The 23,448-nt window shown below is 48.1% G+C and overlaps 1 protein-coding gene and 1 long non-coding RNA gene across 7 annotated transcripts; one reads left to right on the top strand and one right to left on the bottom strand.

Moving 5' to 3' along the window:
* Nucleotides 1-5,500: 5,500 nt before the first annotated feature.
* Nucleotides 5,501-16,299, bottom strand: LOC140682459 (uncharacterized). 6 transcript variants are annotated; one of them, XR_012054239.1, is made up of 5 exons: nucleotides 15,989-16,299; nucleotides 9,901-10,093; nucleotides 9,100-9,183; nucleotides 8,457-8,548; nucleotides 5,501-6,630 (listed from the first exon to the last, which is right to left on the bottom strand). It is a non-coding gene; the product is annotated as an uncharacterized lncRNA (long non-coding RNA). The 6 variants fall into 6 exon arrangements; XR_012054238.1 differs by having other exon boundaries at nucleotides 5,501-6,102; XR_012054240.1 differs by lacking the exon at nucleotides 9,100-9,183.
* KLF10 (KLF transcription factor 10) lies at nucleotides 16,275-21,565 on the top strand. Its single transcript, XM_030266533.4, has 4 exons — nucleotides 16,275-16,404; nucleotides 17,895-18,134; nucleotides 18,231-19,107; nucleotides 20,006-21,565. The coding sequence occupies exons 2-4, from the start codon at nucleotides 17,904-17,906 to the stop codon at nucleotides 20,263-20,265; spliced, it is 1,368 nt and encodes a 455-aa protein (XP_030122393.3). The 5' UTR covers nucleotides 16,275-16,404; nucleotides 17,895-17,903; the 3' UTR covers nucleotides 20,266-21,565.
* The last annotated feature ends 1,883 nt before the right edge of the window (nucleotides 21,566-23,448 follow it).

Below are 23,448 nucleotides of genomic sequence, written 5' to 3'. Positions count from 1 at the left end.
CAGAGGAAATGGTGGGGAAGCACCTTTGATTAACTGCTGGGGACAAGTGAGTATTTTCTTTAACAAATTTAACAGCATTTCCAGCACTTGGAAGCAACCCAAAATCTGAGGTCCGTGGCATTTCAACATGTACAGGTAAGGCAAAGTAATGTTTAAAAACTGATCTAAAACTATTGAGTTGCATCTCCTTTTGTGTGTGCCTAAAGCACAGCCAGTCCCATGCTTACTCTGAGAATAAGCAAATTCTCAAGTTGTGTTTATTTCAACATGTTACTCCCAATAAAATCCTCTCCTTGCTGGGAGTGAAAGAGGAAAATATTGCTCTAAACTAGAAGTCAAACCCAACAGAGTGCCACTCAAAAGATTGGCAACGAGATCCAGGTCAGGTCTGGGGATGGGCTGGTTGTCCCCACACTTGGGCTTGCTCCAGCACTCCACAGTGCACCAGCTCATTTCCATCATCCAGGCAGCTCAGAAAGGCAACGCTCACCCTGTGCAGCCTGAGACCGTGGTGGTAGCCCTGCTGACAGTGCAAAGAGCCTGGTGCCCACTGCTCACAGCCGTTTCCACTGCTCCCCGAGGTGCGAGCCGGGGTTTTACTGGCAGCAGAGCAGCTGGGAAGGCACTGGGATAGAAGGGACTTTAAGCAGCGCCTTGCCAGATATGGAGAGTGGCGCAAGCAGCTGCCTTGGGAAGCAGCACGGAGACAGGCTGTGCTTTCCTGTTCCTGCCCGGCCAGAACTGCCTGTGCACCATGAGAGCTTCCCGCCCGGCACACATGTACACAGAGCACCCGCAGCCCTTCGCCTCCCCCGCTCTGTTTACAGACCGCGCTCCTCGCCCTTTTCCCAGCGCTGCACAGCAGCTCCGGCGTGCGCGGGTGTTGCGCTTGGCGGGGCCATATGGTGTTCTCCTGACATACATCCGAGGCCAGATACGTACTGTACTGCTGAGAGATTTAAGATGAGAAAACCTTTCCAGGACATTTAAGCTGTGCAAATAATGATAATAAAAGGCCCTTATAGATGTGTAGGCTTAGTCCAGACAAACCCTTTGCTACTCTGCTCAGCACAAAATATAAACAGACTGTGATTTAAGAGCTTCCTTAGTAAACAAAGCAGCAAATTAGTAAAAGAAACTAATGTGTCTAGAAAAATAAATGCTTCTTAAAATTCTACTTAAACACATTTTTATTCCATGGCAGCAAAAAAAGAGCACGTAGAAATTATTTTAACATGGAAAAGGTCTTACTCTAATATACTAAGATAAGCAAAGAATTATGGCTAAGATTTTCAAATCTACCTAAGGGGTTCGAGTCTCCAATTAAAACAAAGTGAGTACCCAAATCTGTTAAGCAGCCTTGAAAATCATCCTATCTGTGTGCACAGTTCCATGCATATCAAAATATATAGAGCTTCATGAGTAAAGATCTAGCATAGACCAAAGTCAGCATTTCAAGGTATTCTGAGAATATAAATACATAAAAATGAACTCTGGAGAGTTGGGGTATTTGAAAGAGTGCTCTGTTGGATGATCTAATGATCTAATACGATCTAATCAATACTCAGTTTATTTAACAAGAGTAAATTTGATCCAAAAGTTTCTAAAACCTTAAGCTCTCCAACACCCAGTGTCAGTGGGATTATCAAAGGGCATTCACCCAGAGTTGCAAAATAGCTCTTCAGTAACCAAACAGACCCACACACCACTTGAATTTGGGCTGGTCAGACATTGTGCCAATAATAGTCATCCCAAAGAGAGGAGAGGGGTCAGTGCATGCAGGCCCACTCGTAGATCTGCACCTAAAAACATGTCTTCGGTGTATCATCTGTGTCATCCTAATTTGGATCCAAAAAGCTTCCTTCAGCATGGGTTGCTATGCTGTGTTTCTTTAATTTAGGAAATGCTTTCCAGACATGGTTTTATTTCACATACGTGTACTTTAGTGTCTCAGCTTTGCCTTCCATGGGTGTGCTAACCAGGATGATACAGAACTGATTTCTCTATGACAGCAACTTCTCCAGTTGCTCTTAAATGACATCTGAGCTTTTAATTAACTGACCCTAAGGAAACAGACCAAACTGTGACAGGCTGACAATATGTGACAATGCAGCTCACACAGGACACAAAACACTGGGGTGGAGGAGAAGGAGGTGTCACACCAGCTTTAGGAATTCCCAGGACTTCACCAGAAGCAGGAAGTCTTGGGAACCTGAAGCCCAAACAGCAGGCAAAGCTTTCTGGAGAATTCTTATGGATATTACATGTTCCAGATAAATTACAGCTTAGATCATTCACTGTCTCATGAGACTGACCTGGACTTGAGGTTAACATCAAAGCTTCCTGAGGACAAAGAAACCCAAAGGGCTTCCGCCTTCCTCCTTTTATTTTGTACTCATGTTCCAGTACTGGTCCCAGACAGTGCTCACTGATTGTGAGCAGGACCCCTGAGAGTGGAATCCACCACCGGTGCATCCAGGTTTGTGCAGTTGAAGGCTGAACACATATGCACAATAAAAGTGTGGAAAATGTGACCCACTTTATCTGACAAAGCCTTTTGCAGGCACAAGAAGCCCCTGACCCTCATTTGCTGCTTCCTCTTCCACCCACACCCACACTGATTCTGGAAATGTCCTTTTTTGGGGGGGGGGGTGTTCTGAAGACAGTTCCTGGTGAGTGCATGACCCTGACTGCACAGAGCAGGATGTAACAGTTTTCTGATAGCTACAACTGTTCTAGCTGCAAAACAAACACATGTACACACACAGACATTACGACATCAGTGGGGTTTTTTACATCTGGTGCCATCAAATATATGAAGATGGTCTTCAGGACCATCTTGAAAACTTCTCAAAACTAACTAAGGCATCTTTAAACTAGCCAAAGCATCTTGTTAGCTTCTTGCAACTAACAAGTAGATGCAAGCTTTCTTCTGGTAGACACCTCTTTCCCATTGCCTATTAGTCCTTGCTCTAAACAGTTCATTGCACTGGCATCAAGAGTGCAGAATCACACTCTCTTTATTTCTGTCCAATATCTGCATTTTCAGTCCCTAAAAAAGGGAGATGAGACAGTATTTTGCAAGAATCATTTTGTGCTTCCACAACTGCAAACCAGTAACTTTTCAACAGCACCTGTGAAAAAGCTTCCTGAAAGTCTGTGATTGAAATGAACACATCAGTCCATTTTCAGCCAATCCTCTTTTTATAGAAATAGAGCTTACCTGCAAAACCCACCTTAGCTAACTCAGAAACAGGAAGATACTAGAAAAATGTTGAGAGAAAAAAAAAAAAAAATTTTACAAAACCAAATGTTCCTGGAAGTAGTAAGAAATTAATGTCAATTCTCTCCTGGGAGAATGGAGCTAGTTACACACAGGCTGTCTCCTGACTTAAAATTATTTTTCAATACAAGATATATTTGTGAAAACTAAACTGAAAACCAAAGGGATCACAAAACTTATTATGTCAATCCTTCAGCTTCACCCAAAGAGACAGAGCCAGGAGCCAAAGAAGAGATTCATGGACAAGCATGTTCCTGAAAAACCTGGAGGAGCAGAGCCACTGCCCCTCAGCAGAGCAAACCTGCAAGCGACAGCTGCCATGCTGTGCAGCACATCTAGGGGGAATGGGGCAAAATGGAGGCTTCTGGAGCAGGATAAAGGTAACCAAGCTTTCCCTGAGGCAGCTGCTCTGTGAGAGCCTGGTTCACTACAGGGTCTGAAACTCTATGTGCCCTGTCTCAATAGCTACGTCATACCTTCTTTCCTGCTTCCTTAATGCCCTTGCAAGTCACTCAGCCTTTTCACCTTCTCTAAACAGGGCACTCTCTTCCCTCAGTTTCCCCCCAGGTCTCTTGGCAGCAAAGGGTAGTGTGTGCTATGTTCGAGCTGCAGACATGTGTGTGAACACCTGCATGCCAACAGCCAGCAAACAGCCTGAAACCTTTCCTGCTGTACCTCCATGGGACTCCTCTGCCCAGCTGATGGTTCTTGTGGGTACTTGTGGTGGGATCCACCTCACCTCACCTGCTTTGTAGAGTCACCTACTGTGGTTGCTGCCCAGGTTTCCATTATCATCAGGGAGATGGAGTCAACAGAGCCCAGAATGTAGTTCATTCCACATCAGGATAAAACATAACTTGCTTGAACCCAGTGGTTTATATTTATTAGCACTTCACTGATGATAAAAAGAGCTATAAAACCAGATGCTTGTCTTATAAACACCTAATCTGAAATGAACTCAACCCATAGTGACTCTGGGTACATTTATATACACTTTGCTCTTGAAACCCAAGAACAACTGTGGGCCCAGGGTCAAAATCAAACACTGCAAACTGGCTCGGTTTCCTGCTGCTGACAAGGATGCTTTGGAGTAGATGATTTGCACCTACAGAGAAGATGAAGTGTTGCAGTGTGGTTTAATTTAGTCAGTTGGTTTTATCAATGTTAGTTAGTCTTTATGCTCCCCCATTTGTCTCCCTGTTACATTATCATAGGTTGTTGTATCCCTCTCTGGTTTATCCCCATTGGGCAAGACAGGTTTCCACCCCTGTCTGCCCACCCCTTATTTAAGTTGCTGTAATCATTGATTTCTTTGGCATTTGTCACTGCACCCACCCAGAGGGCACCTTTCTTGCTCCACCTGGGGAAATCAAAGGACTCTTTGGGCTCGCAGATAAGTGTCCTTCTCTCATCCCTTCACCTCCTCTCAGGATGCAGAGCTGCCCAAGCTGCACCCACGAGCAGCACTCAGCACCATCGGGGCAGACGATTCTCCCTGAGGTGCTGCTCACGGGGCGGCCACGCGGCCTCACACGGGCGGTGCCGGCCGGGACCTTCCACCCGCCCGGGGCCATGGCAGGTACCACCGCAGGGAAACGTCAGCACAGGGCTCACCTGCTCACCCACAGGCCTCCTTGGCTTCCTGTGCCTGTGTACTCCCCATGCTCAGAGCCTTCCATGGCTCTTTTGCAACAGACCCGTGCCTACATATCTACATCCTTTCAGACACTGACCTTGTCCACCTCTTCCCCACCTCCCCTGTCCCTTCTTCCCCTCGTGGAGAGAAGACTTTGGACCAGGGCAACAGCAGTCACAGGCAGGCTCAGATTGATGAGGTCTTTAGAAGGCTGCCTGCCAGCCCTTTAATGCCAACACATCACTCACAGGCCCTGCAGAGTTGTGGGTACCATAACCAGCTACATGGGTTCAGTCTGCACCACAGATCCAGCTGGAAAAATGTATCTTCTCTACTATAGGCAAGACAGTGCCCTCTTCTAGAAAAGGGGCACTGTCTATCATTCCATGACCTAATAATTCCATTAGGTCAGGATGCCACTGTGCATGTCACCTCAAATAAGGCTCATACTGTCCCTCTTCTTACTGTTTGTTGTGGTTTAGCCTCAGCTGACAACTAAAGACTATGTAGCTGTTTGCTTACTGGTGCCCCCACCCCATGGGATGAGGAGAAGAATTGGAAAAAAAGGTAAAACCCATTAGTTGAGATAACAACAGTTTAATAATTGAAAATAATAATAATAATAATAAATCATATTACTATAATGAAAAGGGAGGAAACAAAAAGAGCTGTAAATAAACCCAAGAAAGACCAATGATGCATAGTGCAACTGCTTACCACCCTTGTCCAATACCCATTCCAACCCCGGGCAGTGACTGGCAGCTTCCAGACAATTCCCCACAGTTTATGTACCAAACGTGGTATTCTATGGTATGGAATATCCCATGGCCAGTTCGGGTCAGCTGTCCTGGCTGTGCTCCCTAGTGCTTCTTGTGCAACTCCTCATTAGCAGAACACAGAAAGCTGAAAAAACCTTGATTTTTGGCAAGCCCTACTAGCAACAACTAAACCATTTGTGTGTTATCAACATTGTTCTTATCCTAAACTGATAACATAGGACTGTACCAGCTCTTGGGAATAAAATGAAAAAAAACAGGATACTGTGGCTCCCACGGAGTGAATGTCTGTAGGACCAAGGATGAGCTGTGGGACAGAAGTGACTCTCCAACAGTGAGCTGCAAGACCAAAGTGTGTATGTCCCATGCAGAGCTGCAGGAATGAAGTGTGTGTCCCCAAAATTGAGCTGCAAGAGCAAAGTGAGACACACTAAGGAGAACTGAGGGAGCAGATGGATGCTGGCAGCCTGCTGCCATGCAGGGTTTGGTATGCAGGCAAATACACACATTGTGCATAACCTGCACAATCTCCAGCTACACCTGGGATCTTGCAAAGACTGATGAAAATCTTTGGGCAAGTTTTTCTGGTCATGAGGGCAACTCCACTGACAGAGGTTCCCTCCCTGTAGTCTCTGACAAAGCCAACACCATCTCTGCACACTGTGCATTTGGAGAATAAAGAGAAATCTATCTCCTTGCAGCCCCACAAGCCAGTCTGAGCTCACAGTGGAGATACTTGCACTGAGGAGCACCAAAGCTGACTTTCACAAAGGCTCTTGTTTTAAAGATTTAAAGTAGAATTGTTTAATCCTTATATTGCTGCTAAGAGACTATGTAAACAGCAAAGGTGTGGCTCTTATGATGTCTCTTGATGTCTCTTGCCTTGATCTCCACAGGTCTCATAAGTGTGCCCCTTGCCTTAATTCCTGTGAAATCTTAAGAAAAAATAAGGAAACCAATTACTAATATTAAGTGGGTGGCTTAACAGCTTTTCAGTGATGTGTTTTGTACCATGATGCCAAGGGTGCGGTATGTGAGCCAGGAATTTGGCAAGAGACAGCAGCAGGACATGGGAGAGCTCAAGGCCTGCTGGCACATACAGGAGTGTATCGGCTGCAGGGAGCCAAACTGGATGCAATTTAGTCTGTATCAGATGAAGGACATGCTACCTGTCCTTTTTCACTTTAATTTTCCTATCTAGAGATTGTTTGTTTGTCCGAACATAAACTAAGAGGTACACAGTGGGTTCAGGCATTACATTAATAAATTAACACTGTGGGAGCTATTAACATCTCTATCTCATTTGTCATAGGAAGATTAGTCCAAAATTAGTCAATAGTCCAAAAATAATTAAAGGTAGATTTAAAGGAAAGAAAATCCTTAGATCCCATGACTTCTATCAAAATGCATGTCATGGCTAAAACCCTGCCAGCACAGCCACTTGCATATTGCCTGGCAGTGGGATGGGAAGAGAATCAGAAAAGTGAGAAAATTCAGGGACTGAGATAAATACAGTCTAATAGGAACACAAACAAAGCAAACCAAGGAATTTGGAATTCATTCACTCTCCCCATGGACAGCCAGGTGTTTAACTACCCTCAGGAAAGCAGGGCTGCATCACATGTAATGGTCACTTGAGAAGACAAACATCATTGCTCCAAACATCCTCCCTTTCCTTCTTCTTCCCCCGGGTTTATATGGTGAGCATGATGCCATGTGGTGTGGTATATGCCTCTGGGATATATAGCTGGGGTCAGCTAGCCCAGCTCCTTGTGCTCCTCCAGCCTCCTCACTGGGGGGATGAGGTGAGAAGCTGAAAAGGCCTTGACTCTGTATTAGTGCTGCTCAGTGACAATGAAAACATTCCTCTGTTACCAATCCTGTTTTCAGGACAAATCCCAAACATAGGCCCAAACCTGCTACTATGAAGAAAATTAACTCTACTGCAGCCAATGCCAGCACCTTCTCCACCCCTTATTCCATACCATTTATGTCATGCTCAGGTCCCACATGGTGTGGGGACCTGAGCATGACATTCTATGGCCTAGAATATTCCTCTGGCCAGTTTGGTTCAGCTGTCCTGGCCATGCTCCCTCCAGGCTCCTGTGCAGCTCCTCCCAGGCAGAGCATGGGAAACTGAAAAGTCCTTGACTTACGGGAAGCACTACTTGGCAACAACTAAAACATCAGCATGTTATCCATGTTATTCTCATACTGAATACATAACACAGCACTGTATCAGCTACTGGGAAGAAAATTAACTCTATACCAGCCAAACCAGGACAATCCCTATAGTGGGAGGTATTGTTACCTGTGTTAGGAGGAAAGGCAAAGCGTCCCTGATGGCTTTTATATTATAGTGCTACATCCCATACCACCATCACCTCATTTTCTTCATACCTTTATAATGGTAATTTAGGATTTTGCCCATCAGATCATTTTCAAATGCAGCAGCCTTTAGGTAACAGTGTAACAAGCAAATTCTGTTTTGCCAGGAAATGGACACAAATGTGTTTCTAACACTTCCATTGGGAAAAACATTTATTTGATCATAGCAGGAACAGGTGGCTTTGTTAGCTACACAAGCTCATCCTACGACATTTACAGGCTGTCTGCTTCTCATTTTATTGTCTGACAGTTAAGCTTCTAAGTATCTGATTTTGATTGCAGAAATTCAAATTGATCAGTTAAGTTTTATACTGAATAGTAAAATCAATCATGATGCTGAGAAAACTCAAAATATATAGTACATTAAATATACCTTTCCAAGTGGTGGAATGCATAGATCTGTATGTTATCCTCTCAAGCAGAAAACATTCTCTCTTGTGTTTTCTGATATTTTCCAAGCTCTGTCTGCAACAAAAAAAAAAAGCAATGTCACTTTGCCACATTCTTCCACAGATCTCTAAAGGTGCCTATTTGTTGTGAAATTACAAACTCCCTGTGACACAGCAGTGTTGATACTTTCACTGGAGGTATCAACAAACCCACCAGCATTGCACAAATGAAGAAAGATCACACAAGATACTAAACAAAAATAAACACATGGTCAGACCATGGGAAGTGAAATAAGAAGCATTGAAGGAATCAACAAATCATTCCAATATTAATTCCTGATTGCCACTGGGTTCCCAGGATTTCTTGGGTCAAGACACTCAGTGAGTATGTGACTTGGCTGGTTTGAGCTGACCAGACACCTGCTTTGGTGGACCTTTCAAAAAGACAGATGGAAGCAGGGCTGTAGCTATGTGGGACCAACCGTCCCACATAGTGTCTGCAGAAGAAACACAACTACAGGACCCAAGGAAAGTTCTTGTTGGCATACAGCCTAATCCTGCACTGAAACAGCTGAGTGTAAAACCTCTCACAATTTTCAGTATGTATTGAAGCAAATATTTACTTACCTGGGTTCTTTCTGTGCTGACTGAAATAGCCATCTATCCTACAGACTTATTACTCATCAGAAGTAAAAAATACCCCTTGATGTCCTGTCATGAGAAGTAGAAAATTTGTAGGTAGAAATCAAAGAATTTAGGATAAAGGAACAACTTGAAACACCTTCTTAATTTTGCATGCCAAAGCCAAGATAAGCCACAGATAACAAAGCTGTTTTTCTTAAGTGAGGGGTGAAATTCAGGAGACTTTGGTTTCACCTGACTTAGCCTCAGCCCCTAGACCAGTTACAAAGCTGGCCAGTAAATTACTAGCTCTGTTCCCAATTCTCTTTTCTAATTTATTGTCCCAATCCCATGACAATTTAGCTTTTCAATCAGAAAAATAAGGTACTTCATCCCTGAAAGTGTTCACAGCCAGGCTGGATGGGGCTTTGAGCAATCTGGTCTAGTGGAAGGTGTCCCTGCCTGTGGCAGGGAAGTTGGAACCAGATGATCTTTAAGGTCCCTTTAAATTCAAACCATTCTATGACATGCAGGATGGACAAGTGGGTCTTCTTGACATTTAAACTTAAGATACAGTGTAAGAGGCATACATAATAACCAACAAGTGCTTAACAGTCAAAATCCTAAACATCTTCCTAAAGAAATACACATTTCCTCCTGAGTGGCATAAAACCACATCCCCAGCGTCTCTGGGAAACTGAATGGAAAATACTTGTGAATTGACAGTGATTCTTTAGCTGCTTCCAGTGCTGCCAGAGATCACCTTCACTGGAAACAGCTCACTTGCCAAAAAGAAGTTTCTCTCACCTGCCCTTTGGCTTCACTAGGGATGTTTGAGGTTTCCCTGACCCCACGAGGCAGTTTGCTATGGCAGCAGTGCAAACATCAACACTGCCGACAGCCTCTGAAGCCTTCCACGAGCAGGCACAGCAGGACTGGAACTGCGGTGACTCAGGCACAGCCACAAATGCTCCAGAGACAAAGGGCCATGAGCAATAATCTGTAAAATGCATGTACACAGAAACCAGGGTGAGTATCACGTAGAGCTGGGAGGAACATGGCACTGCCAGGCAAACAGGATTTGCTCCATCTGGCAATCAGACTGGTAAAGCAAAGTAAAACCCATAAACTGAAATCTTAATGACAAGTTCTGTTTTTTTTCACTTGGTACTCCAATAAGCAGTTGAAGAACCAGGATGAAGCAGATTTTTCTTAAGGTTAGGATATGTGAGGAAAATGGGGCATGAAGAAGAGGGAAAAAGGAGACTAAAAAAGCACCAAGCTGTCTTGTTGCTGACTGTATGCTCCCTCTCCCCAGTTATCTGATATATCAAGCTTGGCAACTGCTGTCATTAGCAGCAGAGATACTCTTCTAATTCAATAACTGAACGGGAGCAGTAGAAGGACAGGGAAAAAGAACAACCCTCTCATGCCCTGGACTTGCTGTCTGCTGCCTCCAGCCCTCCTTCCGCCCCCTCCGCGTTCTTCATTTGCTCCCTTCCTTCCGTCCTTCCTCTCATGTTCCCCAGCTGCCATTTCAGAGCTGCATTTCCCTGGCCTACCCCCTCAGCCTCAGCTGCTTTCAGACACCCACTGCATCGTTCTGCATATGAAAATGAGCTGTCACATTTTCCAGCCTCTGAAGCAAGAGATTATTTTTGGGAGAGGTGGTTTTGACAGCTCTGCTCTGTAATTCAAAGGCAGAGCACAGAGCAGGGGGAGAAGATACAGCAGATGAACACAGACACAGAGCTCCCGACTCTGCATTTAGAAGGGACCGGAGATCTCTGGGGGGACACAAAGCTCCTGTGGACTGTGGGAGTCAAGGAACAGATATGTCTCCTCACTTTTGACCACTGCTCTTTCCTGAGCCAAGGCCAGCTGCTACCAACACAACTACAGGACATGCCACTGAGATGACAGTCAAGCCTGCTTGTGGAGGACAGGCACAGCAAACCCCCTCTCCACCCTCTCACCAAGTCCTTCACCCCACCTGCATCCCGATCCCCCACACCACCAGGCAGTCTCTTTTTCAGAGCCCATACTCCCTGCTAAACCCAGAACAAATCTGAAGATCTGGCCTAAAGGAGGGAAGTGTAACAGGTTTTTGATCTACCAGTCCAACACCAGTCTTTCTATGTATTTTGACTGGACCTGGTCAGTGCACAACACAAAACTTGCAGGGCTCTGCACTTGGACGGCAGCAGCAACAGACAAGCATTGACATGGTGGGAACAAAGCCCAAGGGTGAGAAGAAACTCTCACACAGGAGAATGAGCAAGAGGCTTCCTGAGCAACCAGACAAGCAGACTGAAAAGAGGCGTTGCTGCAGAGGGCTGCTCTGGAAATTAAAGTTGAAACAAGCTGGTTTGAAGAAGCGAAGAGGGCAGCTGGGGAGGCAGGGCTGGAGGTGTCAGTGGAGGAGGAATACATTAGGGAGGATCCAGAAATGGTGGAGGAGGCAGCAGGATCTGAATGGCCATACGTGATGCAGAGCAGGCTCTGGCAAGTGCAGGTTACTGGGAATGGCCACAGGGAGAGGCTTTCATGGAGCAAAAGCAGTATGGAAATCATGGAAAGGAAGGGGCATTAAGATCTACTAAGAAACACGGTATGTGCCGGGGCACATGAGATTGGCAGCTGGGACAGGCAAGCCGAGAGGAGCTGTGGAGAATCACTGCTGAAAGGGGTGCCAAGGGCAGCAAGGGTGATCCTGCAGCACCCACAGCAACAAAGAACTGAAATGGCCTACTGGGAAGCCAAGAGGAGGATGGGCAAGGAGGTAAAGCAAGGACAGAGGAGAGAGAAGTAAGAGTGGGAAGAGAACAAAACAGAACAGACCACCTGAAGCATGAGCTGCCATGCAAGTCAGCCCTTTATTTTCTCATAGTCACACCATAGCAGAGTTGAGAAGTACCTGTCAGTGTTGGATCATAACTTACTTCATGTCACATAAATTAAGAGATATGGCCAAAACTTCAAAGTATTTACAAAGATGAAAGTCACCCTTATGACAAATCTGAAATGCACATGATCAAGCTTAAACATCACTATGCTAATTTCACCTTTTCATTTTATATGAAAATAATTGTATTCCCTCCAAAGAACACCTTACTTATAGAAGATTACTGTGGAATCATTGTAACTTCTTCCAACAGTCCAGCACATACCTTCAACACGTTGCCATAGCAAACAAACTAAAAACGGCAACCATATTATGATGTTACAGATATTCTGTTAATGTTGGAAATTGGATTTTTAACAATAAAGTTCTTACTGTATCAGTGAAATATTTGAATATATGCATTACATACAAGTAAGGGTGAAAAAGTGACAATTTTCTGCTGAATGTACAGAAAAACTTAGTTTTGTGAGTGAATTTATCATGTTGGCTGGTGCAACTTTTACAGATTTAGTTTTAGTGGCAACAATTTGTTTCAAATAAGATTTCAGAATATTTTACATAAAACCACTTTAAATCACAAAAACTATGACAGAACTTGCCATAAACAGCAAACAGAATTTCACCAAGATCTATTGAGCATTTGTTACACAACCTTTATTTCAGCCAGGGCAGATGCACTTGTGAGGCAGGAGCTCTCTCCCCAGCTGCACCTTGGGTGACAGTAGCACCTTCTGGCAAAGGACAGAATGTTCTGGGAGCCAATAAACCATGTTATCAACATTTTTTCCCTGTTGATTTCAGTGTGAAACACACAGTAAACACACTTTCTCATTTCTCCACCCAGAGATGGATCCAATGGAGCAATTTGTAAACAACTGTTTGCTACTAGTAGTGAAAGGAGTTTGGATCATCCTGAAGTGAATGCTCTTTAGGGAATTCCCTCTAGATAAGGCAGTCAAGCCAATCTGTTTTCCTGCAGACACTGCAGGGATCTTAAAATTCTGTCAGAAAGTCAGGCAGATACCCAGGCTGCAGAACCAAAACAGAAGATGGGAGATGCAGGTTTCTCTCTATGGCATGTTTTCATACAGGTGCCAATTGTAGCAGCTGTAGGAGCATGGAGAAAGGGATTCCATCACTGGCAGCCTGGTAGGACAGCACATCCCATCAGATGTGTCTGATGGGATACTACTGAGTATCTACTCAGTAGTACTACTGAGAAGCCAAATAACAGGGATTCCATCTGTGTAATGTATTAGTTGAAATACGGAATTAAAGCAATATTTTAAAAAAGTCTTCCTGGGAATAAAATTACCACTTTTTTCTCAATACATGTCTGTGAAATTATTACTTTAAATCACATACATCTGTTGTCATGTTTTGCAATATTTATATTCTTTTTCTATCTTCAGGCTGAAGAAACTGCTCATTTCTTGCAGGTTAGTTTGGGTTTTTTTTTTTTTTTGGTTTTTTGGTTTTTCTTTTTTTTTCCTTTCTTTTCTCTTTCAGGCATAACTAAACTCTCTGGGACAGGTGTTTCTTGTTTATTTGCTTACCAGCAAGGTCCAGGAACACATCACTTGCTTCCAGACCCCATCTGCCATTTGGGATTGGCTGACATGGGGAAGAACTAAGAAGAATGAAAGAATAGGACCATGACACCATTGAAAAGGGGAAGGACAGGAAGAATGACATAATCACAGAACAATTAGGTTTGAAAAGGTATCTGAGACCTTTGACTGAACACCACCATGCCAATTGACCAGGGCACTGAGTGCCACCTCCAGTCTTTCCTTAAACACTCCCAGGCATGATGACTCCAGGACCTTCCTGGGCAGCCCATTTCAGTGCCTTTATGGGAAGAAATTCCTTCTAATGTTCGACCCAAACTGCCCCTGAGGCAGCTTGAGGCTGTCTTCTCATCCTGTTGCTTGCTGCCTGGGAAAAGAGCTCAACCCGCACCTGGCTACAACCTCTCCTCAGGGAGTTACAGAGTGATAAGGTCACCCCCGAGCCTCCTTTTCTCCAGGCTAAGCACCCCAAGTTCCCTCAGCTGCTCCTCACAAGGCTGGTGCTCCAGACCGCACAGCAGCTCAGTTGTCCTTCTCTGGACTCTCTCTGGCACCTCCATGTCCTTTTTGAACTGAGGGGCCCAGAACTGGACACCACTCGAGGTGTGGCCTCACCAGTGCTGAGTACATGGGGAGGGCCACTGCCCTGGTCCTGCTGGCCACACTATTGCTGATACAGGCCAGGATGCCATGGGCCTTCTTGGCCACCTGGGCACACACTGGATGATGTTCAGTAGCTGTTGAGCAGCACCCACAGGTGCTTTTCTTCTGAGCAGCTTTCCAGACACTCTACCCACAGCAGGTAGTACTGCATGGGGTTATATGGACAAAGCATAGGACTGAGCAATTCTCCTTATAGAACCTCCTACCACTGGCTTTGGGCCATTGATCCACCTTGCTCAGATCCCTCTGCAGAGAATTCCTACCCCACAACAGACTGACACTCACACCCAACTTGGTGCCATCCACAAATTTACTGGATCCCCTCATCCAGATCATCAATGAAGATGTGAGACAGGACTGAGCCCAACACTCATCCCTGGGGACACCACTGGTGACTGGATGCCATTCACCACCACTCTCTGGGCTGGAACATCCAGCCAGTTTTCAACCCAGTGAAGAGTTTGCCCCTCCAAGTCACAGGCTGCCAGCTTTTTCAGGAGTATGCTGTGGGACATGGAGTCAAAAGCTTTCCTGAAGCCCAGGTAGACTACATACACAACCTTCTCCTCATCTACTAGGCAGATCACCTGAACATAAAATGACAATCAGGTTGGAAAAGCAGGACCTGGCTTTCCTAAACCATCCTGGCTGGGACATCCCATGGTTGTCTTGTGTGTCATGTGATTGCACTCAAGATGATCTGGTTCATAACCTTGCTGGGCACTGAGGTTAGGCTGACAGGCCTGTAGTTCTCTGGATCCACCTTCTGGCCTGTCTTGTGGATGGGTGTCACATTGGCCAGCTTCCAGTCATGTGGGACCTCCCTGAGTAGCCAGAACTGATGATAAATGATGAAGAGGGGCTTGGGGAGCTCTTCAAACAGCTCCCTCATCACCCTAGAATGAGTTCAACCCAGTCCCATGGACTTGTAAGCATCTAAGTGACACAGCAGGTTACTAACTGCTTCCTCCTGGATTACAGGGTGTCCATCCCTGTCTACCAGCTCAGGAGGCCCATTGTCCTGAGAATAACTGGTCTTACTGTGGAAGACTGAGGAAAAGGTGTTAGGAAAAGAAAAAAAAAAGGAAAATGCTCTGACCAACGATGCTGGACTGCTTAGGAGGAGGAGGGGAAATCTCTTAAGTGAGACTAAATAAGCAGGAGGAAAGAAACTGAACCATAACGAAGCATCAATGGCATTTCTAGAGCCTAACAGCAGTCACAGCTGCAGCCTGGCCTGGATCTGGTCTCTCAGGTCGTGACACACACAGCCTTTCAACTTTCATTACAACTTTCTGACGGGAAAAGGAGCCCGCCTTAAACCCAGCATGTAGCAGCCCGGATCACACGGCTCTCGCCCTCCTGGCGCGCCGCAGCCGCGGGGTGACGCGATCAGCAGTGACCCCGCTAAGCCGCAGCTGTTCCCGGGCCGGCCGGGCGGCAGCAGCCGGCGAGCGGGCGAGGCAGCCGCGGACACCAGGCCGAGCCCCGCGGGGCCGAGCCGCCTGCGGTCTCCTCAGACTGCGCTCTCACTCGGATCGCTGCCAGCAACAGCGCCCTGCGCTGACACGGACAGTGCCGGGCGTCCCGGGGCAGACTGGGGTGCTCCCGACCTCCCCCACCCGAGGGTGCTGCCAGGACACAACAGCGGGTTCGCCGGGCGCGCCCAGCCACGGGCATGGCCCAGAAAGGCCCGAGGAGGTCGGAACGACCGCGCCGCTCTCTCCCTTTCCCCCCGCCCGCGGCCCCGCTTCACCTCAGCCCGGTGGGGAGCGGGGATAGCACCGGGGAGGCAGCTCCCTCCCCCGCCGTGTGACCTCATGCAGGAGGAAGCGCCGAGCCGCCCCCGCCGCTCCCACACGGATGCCGGGGAGGGAAGGGAAGGGCACGGCGGGGGCGGGGACGGCCGCCCTGACTCAGCCGCCGGCGGGGACACGCCGCGCTGACACTCCGGCCACGCCGCCGCGCGGCCGCCGATCACGCGCGGCTGCCGGGCGCCCATTGGCCGCCGCCCCACACACCTTTGCCCGCGATTGGCCGGCGGGCGGCCGAGGGCCCCGCCCACCCCCCCGCGCGCGGGCCCGGGGGCGCCGCCGCCCGAGTGGGGAGCGGCGAACAAAAAGAGGAAAACCGGGAGAGCGGCGGCACCTCGGGGCAGGCTCGGCTCCTCCGGTGAGCGAACCGGGCATCCCGGGGGGTCGGGGCGGCTGGGACGGAGGGAGTCCCCGGGGGTGGTGCGGCATGGGGATCCCCGGGGCACGTGCGGGGGCGACCCTCGATAGGAGGGACCGCGGGCGGGAGGTTGGGCTGGGGAGGCGGCTGAAGGAGTTGAGTCGCGGCGGAGGACTGGAGCTGCTGGGGTGGGCTGTAGGAGCGCCGCCCGCGTGGAGAGCTCTCCGCGGGGCAAGCCGGCGAGGGAAGCCGAGGGAGTGAGAGAAGCCGCCGAAAACCTGTTGGCAGCGCCGGCCCGGTGCCGTGCAGTCTCTCGTGCCTGCGTTCCCGACCGGGTGCGGGCGCTGGTCTCGGCGGCTGCATGTGCCAGGTGGCAGCGGAGAGGGAGGAGAAAGCCGGGGGGATCCCGGCGCCACGCGGGGTGGGCGGCGCGGCGGCAGGGAAGCGGAACGGTGCTGCGGGAAGAGCCGGCCGTCTCCCCCGTAACCCGCTTCCCGCAGGGTCGCCGCTTCGCTTCCCTTCCCCCGCGTCGGGAGGCGCCGGGTGTGGCGGCGCTGACCCCACCCCGGCCAGCGCCCGCTGTGGCGGCTCCTCCCGCCCGCGCTCCTTCCCCGCCCGCCTCACAGCCGGCCGCCGCCGCGCGCCGGAGGCGGGGGCGCCGCGCGGGGGAACTGGGGGAAAGGTCGGCGCGCGGTGGCGCCCGATCACGCTTTGTTCAGGTGCCCCGCCCCGGGCCGCGCCCTGCTCGGTGCGGGCCAATGGGCGCCCGGCGCGGCTCGGAGGGAGCCAATAAGGGAGGGCGGGGGCGGCGCGCGCGGAGGCGGCCGGCGGGGTGCGCTGAGGTGAGGGTGGCGCGCGCCCAACCGCCGGGGGCGGGGCCCGGGCCTGAGCCCGCCCACAGCCCCGCGTGAGGGCCGGGCGGGGAGCGCTCGGTGTGGGTGCGTGTACGTGTAGCTCGGTTCCACAAACGGGTCATTTCCCCTGCATGTGCGTGAGTGTGAGAGAGAGCCTTTGAGTATTTTACAGAACGTTCTTTGATGCTAATACCTTCCAAAGATAATATGAATCAGTCGCAGTGTGGCCAAAATAAGCACAATCCTGAAGGCTGTGTGCTTCCAAAGCAAAAATAGGAGGGTGGGATGGTGGAGGAAGTTTTGATTTAATTTTTTGGGGGGTGTGAAGATTTTTCTTAAGTTCTCAGAGACAGTTCATGTAGTGTGGAATAACTTTAACATACTTAACATCCAGAGTAGTTCTTTTGTCTCAAGCAATTATATCATTTTCATCTGATGGCCAGATGTCCTCGCTAACAACTTCATAAAAATATTAGATAAATGAGAAAGAAGGCAGGAAAATACAGGTACATGAAGTGTATTTATCTTGCACAGGTTGCCTTGCTTGTTTTTAGCAATGCCTTCTTACAAGCAGCTGCAAAATACTCAAGCTTAGCATCAGGTTTAAAGTTTCCTTTTTTCTCTAAACCAAAACAGGAGTAAGAAATGGAGATGATGACTGAAAAACAGAGAGATATGAGGTATTTCTGGAACAATACCCCTGAAAAAAGCGATTATGAGGCTGTAGAAGCCCTTATTTCGATGAGTTGCAACTGGAAACCAGACCTCAAGAAACATGGAGAAATGAGACCCATAACTCCTGCATCTGACATGTCAGAAGAAAGTGATGAGGCTTTGCTTCCTGGAGCAGCGGACTTTAGTGCAATACCAGCATTAGTAAGTTTTCCAATTTCCGTGTGTGTGCTTGTTTTTAACAGTGTGGTGATGTCCTGTTAGCGTCTCCCTCTTACTGTGTCTCTCTGTCCTGCGCAGTGCCTGACCCCTCCCTACAGCCCTTCGGACTTGGAGATGTCGCAGGTGATCCATCCGCTCGGCAAGGCGCTGCCCGAGGCTGCCAAGCCTCCTCTGGCCACACCTCAGAGAGAAACAGAGAGGTCTCTAACAGCCAGGCCTCTGAAAGCTCGAGTGACAAGTGTTATCCGCCACACGGCCGATGCCCAGCTCTGTGATCACAAAACCTTCCCTGTGAGAACAGCCAGTGTGCTCAAATACCAGGACAGTGCTTGGAGGGAAGCAAACAGGAAACAGGACGCCAAAGAAGAGCACTCCGTGTGCTCCGCCGTGGCACCAAGTGGAGCCAGTGCTGAGACCAGCGAACTGTCAGTGGCAGAAGGAAGAACTGCAGAGCCAGCTGTTGGTCCCATGCCCTTGACAGAGCCCTCGGTGAGCAAGGAGGAGCCTGTCCCTGAACCAGCAGAGCAGCCTGTGGTGGCAGCACCGCTGTCCCCCGCCCCAGGCAGCGGAGCTCCCCCTGTGCCAGTGATTTGCCAGATGGTCCCGCTGCCCACAAACAACAATGTTGTGACGGCCGTGGTGCCCAGCACCGCGCCGAGCCAGCAGCCGACTCTCTGTCAGCCCATGGTCCTCATGGGCACCCAGGTTCCCAAAGGTGCCCTCATGTTTGTTGTGCCCCAGCCAGTTGTGCAGGGCTCAAAGGCTCCCATTGTTAGTCCAAATGGCACGAGACTGTCTCCCATTGCCCCTGCTCCTGGCTTTGTACCTTCTACCGCAAAAACCACTCCTCAGGCTGATTCTTCAAGAATAAGAAGTCACATTTGCGGCTACCCAGGATGTGGGAAAACGTACTTCAAGAGCTCCCATTTGAAGGCTCATGTCAGAACACACACAGGTTGGTTACTGCTGCTGCGTATTAAAATCTGGTGTAGAAAACTGTGGTTGTATATACAGCTTGTTATAGTTGTAGCGATTACTGGATCTGTTTGTTGAACAAACTGTGGGCCAGCAATGAAATACTTTTGTTGCCAGCATGCATTATAATGCTGCCTAATCTCTGACGGGAAGTCTCCCCGAGGGGAAGTTGACTCAGCACTTTGTTTGTGCTGGACTCGCTGCGTGTCAGAAGCTGTTCAGTAATGCATCTGTGGAAGCAAGGCCTTGCCCAACATGGAGCATGCTTTCCAGAGCTAAAGATTCCTTATTAGGCTTCTCCTCAGGAATGCCTTTGCCAGAAGTGGGTAAAACTTGGAGATTGTTTTATTAGAGGATGTGAGAGTCCACTCCAAACTATTCCTGTCTTGGTTATTCTAGAGTAACTTCTCCAGCCTCAGCCCTTAAATGCAGTAGCAGAAAGAGTTCCATGTATTTTCACACAGGCTCACAGTGCACTACTGGAGCTCGGTTATATAAAACATTGCAGGCTGCGCTTCAGAGGGGAATTTTAGGCATGCTGAGTCATCATTATGCGCAGTTTACATGGAGCTGAGTGTTAAAATCAGCAGTCTTGAGGTGTGAAAAGCATTTCAAACAATTGGTTCCAGAGGATTTTTAACCTTTAACCCTTACCCATACTACTTAGCCTTGGAGACAGTGAGTCTGCATGTGTAAATATTACATTAAAGATAAACAATGTTCCACATTTTGTGTGTATAATGCTTACGTAGATTTTTTGCTTAACTGCCTTAATAGAAAGTTTCCTGCCAATTAAGTGAAATACTGCCAGTGAAGGCAGCGGTGTTTATTGCTCAGTACTCACTGGGTTTTTCCCTTTGTAATTCCTTTCCCTCTAGGAGAAAAGCCGTTCAGTTGCAGTTGGAAAGGCTGTGAGAGGAGGTTTGCACGGTCTGATGAACTGTCCCGGCACCGCAGGACGCACACTGGGGAGAAGAAGTTTGCCTGCCCCATGTGTGAGCGGCGGTTCATGCGGAGCGACCACCTCACGAAGCACGCACGTTGCCACTTTTCGGCAAAGAAATTACCGAACTGGCAAATGGAAGTGAGCAAGCTCAGTGATGTTGCCGGGCCACCAACGTCTGCAACCACCCAGTGACAGGACTTGTTCTGAAGACAGTGGAATTAACTGTTGCTGGGATAGGCTGGCTGGAAAAAAGCTTTTTCTCCCGGTCTGTGGTTCTCCCGCACTGGCTGCTGACAGCAGTACAGAGAGGCAAAGGCAGCCTGCAGTCAGTCACAACGTTGCTGTGGCTGACTGGAATAGCGGGTGTCTTTTGCACTGGTGAGGAGAGAAATAAGGGGAAGGCTCTAGAGCAGAGCAGCCACATTGTGCCAGTTTTGAATTTTGCAAATCACTTGTGTATGTTCTAGTTCCAGTCCCATGCAAGTGTTTCTGAGGGTTTGCTGCTGATGCCTGTCGCCAGCTCCAGTTTTAGCTGTCAGTTGTCCATCTTCAGTCGGCGCAGACAAGGACAGCGGCAATGTACAGGCACGGGCTTGAAGGCCTAGAACCCACCTGCATAAGATAATCTAAATCTGTTTTGCTATTTCTGCCACCTTTGCTTGGTAGGAGTCTTTCTCCTAACAGTTCTCCAGCCCCATCATAACTGATGATTTGGTGCCAGACTCCTGGAGATTTTAGACATCTCCTTCTGCATGGGGTGGTTAACACACCCAGCTTTACACTGCTGTGTCCAGAGGGGCTTGGGATGGGCGTGCAGGGGCAATGCATGGGCAGCCAAAGGGCAGGAACATTGCTGAATCCTTAATAGCTTTGTAATGTTTTCTCAGCTGCTTTGGCAAGTTTTGCGATTGTTACAGCTGGTTATACCCTGGCATCGCATGATGCTTCTGCTTTTGTGTTGCTTGTAGTTTCCTTTCCACCTTCTCACTGTGCTTGTCATGAGTGGATAACAGGGCACCTTGAAGACAAACTTGGTAACCATAAACTACTCTGGGTGATTAAAGAAGAAAACCAAGAATCTTAGGTTTCTTGATTGTGTTATTCTTTGAAAGGTGGTTTATGCTAAAATTGAAATGGATATATTATATACTGTATTAAATTAGCAAGTTGTGATTCAAAGAGGAAAACAAGGCATCAAAGACACCGGCTAGAATTTAAACCAGCTTTTGTGACAATGCATCAATTTTCACTGTTGGTATTTTATCATATTATCTTGAGGACACATATCAGAAAGTGAATGGTTTGATAATAGTGTATTAGATCTGCTTTTTGTGACTACTTTAAAGATTTGCACATTTCTTAAGTTGTACTTTATACTTTGTTTACAATAAACCAATTTTCTTTAATATTGACTTTTTTTTAAATTCATAGTGGAACTTACGCATTTGCAAGGAAAAATAACCTCAAAATAAAATTGTCCTGACCAATGGAACAGTATCTCTTCATTTTTAATATTTTTAAAGCACTAAAGCCCACAGGAATGGAATTGCAAGTCTGTGGTTACTACTCTGCATCTCTGTTTTGGGTTTTTTGTCCCAGCTTTTCATCCCCCAGCTTTTCTTCAGCACCCAAAACTAATCATGCGTGTGTGAGCCGTTATGACTCTGGTGAAAAGTATTTCCTTTATGTTGGTGATTGCACTGCCTTCCCCAGGAAGGAACCTGGTCATGTTCCTGATGGCCCGGCTGTGGGGCAGAGGTGGTGGCTGCTCCCCCAGTGAGGGATTGGGTCCCTTGTGGCCCTCCCCAGGGCCAGCGGGCGTGTGGTGCTGGCCCTGAGATCGCTCCAGGCTGGGGGTTTGCCTGCCCTATTAAAGGTGTTGCTGCAGGAGTTCCCTGCCAGGAGGAGAGCAGGGAACCGGGGTTCTCTCCTCTCAGGGCAGAGGGAGGCTGGGCAGTCTGGCTTCTCTCTGCTGCCCCTGCGTGCCAGCTGTGGCCATTGGCACTGCTCGTGTGGGCTCTTCTGTATCCTGCTCAGATCCCCACATACAGGGATCCCCAAATTTCACAATCACATGGATGCTGACTCAGTGCCCTTCCCTGCTGTGGGTTTGGGGCAGAGGCACTCCTTACCCTATCCTGTGTGACACAGGGCCCTGCGTAGGGAGCATCTGAGTCATTGCCCTTCTTGTTCCAGGTGGGATATGCCATCATAGCCCAATGCAAAAGAGAGGCTCCTTCCCCAGAAATGTGAGATGTGAGTCCCATTCCCCCATCTTGCTTCATGGTATTTCTCATTTCGTGGCCATGAGATAAAATATTTTAGCAGCTCTGGGTCTGAGACCTTTCCACATTTGCACGTAGCCAGTGGATTGGAATGAGGTCCCCTCCCCAGCTGTGCCTGACACGCTGATCCTTGAAAGCCATTTTCTGCTGCAGCCCTGCAGAAGGAGAGCATAAAGAACGTGCCACCTCCCCACTGGTATTCTGCCCGTGCAATGGCCCTGTCCCTCTCCTCAGCAGTGCATGCAGTGGGCTTTGAAGCCCTTCTCTCTAAGCATGGAGCTGAACTTAAATCTGACTTTCCAGGCAAGCACTCTCATGCTGCTGTGCAATAAGAGAGGAAGAAAGTGCGTTTCCATGCTGTGATCTTGGTGCCTGTGTTTTCTGAAGTAAAAGCAGCTGCTGGTGCTTTTTGAGTAGCAATGCATTCTGGAGGTATGCAGGGACTGTGCCCTGGGACCACCCACTGGCTGCACTACTGGGACGCTGCCGTTTCTGGCGTGCTGTGAGCTAAATAAAATACAGCTTCTCCCTCTACATACAGAACTTACCAGCAAGAAGTGCACTTCTGGCTGCTTCTAGCTGAAGACAGAGTCATAGTTGTGAATTTACCTCATGGCATTTTTAAAGCTTAACCGTGAAAGCCAGCTGGAAATTACATCAGCTATTTTGGGGTTTAATCCAAGGCTAACTTGAAAAATGTAGTTGAAAGGGCATTATTAGACACCTTTTCAATGCTAACTTTATTGTGCAATCAAATTTGGCTGCATAGTAGGAAGATTGATTTTTATGAATTTTCTACACATCGCTGTAAATAATTAGAACCTCCTTATTCCTGTATGTAAAACAAAGGCACACCTCATATTTTTTTTCCTGTTTGGGTTCAACGATGAAGCCAAACAGAAATGCAAACCAAGACGCTCTCAGAAACACCCACAATTAGTAGTTGGATGCCAACACTGGCTGGCGCTGGCTGTGGCAGGGCTTGCCAGGGTGGCCACAGCTGTCATTTGCTGTGCAGACACCAGGTTCTGGGGAGTTAATCCAAAGGGATCCAAGATAGAAGTCTTGGAAGTATCTGTAAACCCTTCAG

Source organism: Taeniopygia guttata, chromosome 2 (assembly GCF_048771995.1).
Source record: "Taeniopygia guttata chromosome 2, bTaeGut7.mat, whole genome shotgun sequence".
In the NCBI taxonomy this organism is placed as follows: Eukaryota; Metazoa; Chordata; class Aves; order Passeriformes; family Estrildidae; genus Taeniopygia; species Taeniopygia guttata.
Note: the sequence above shows the minus strand (reverse complement) of the source record. Positions and strands in the feature narration are given on the sequence as shown.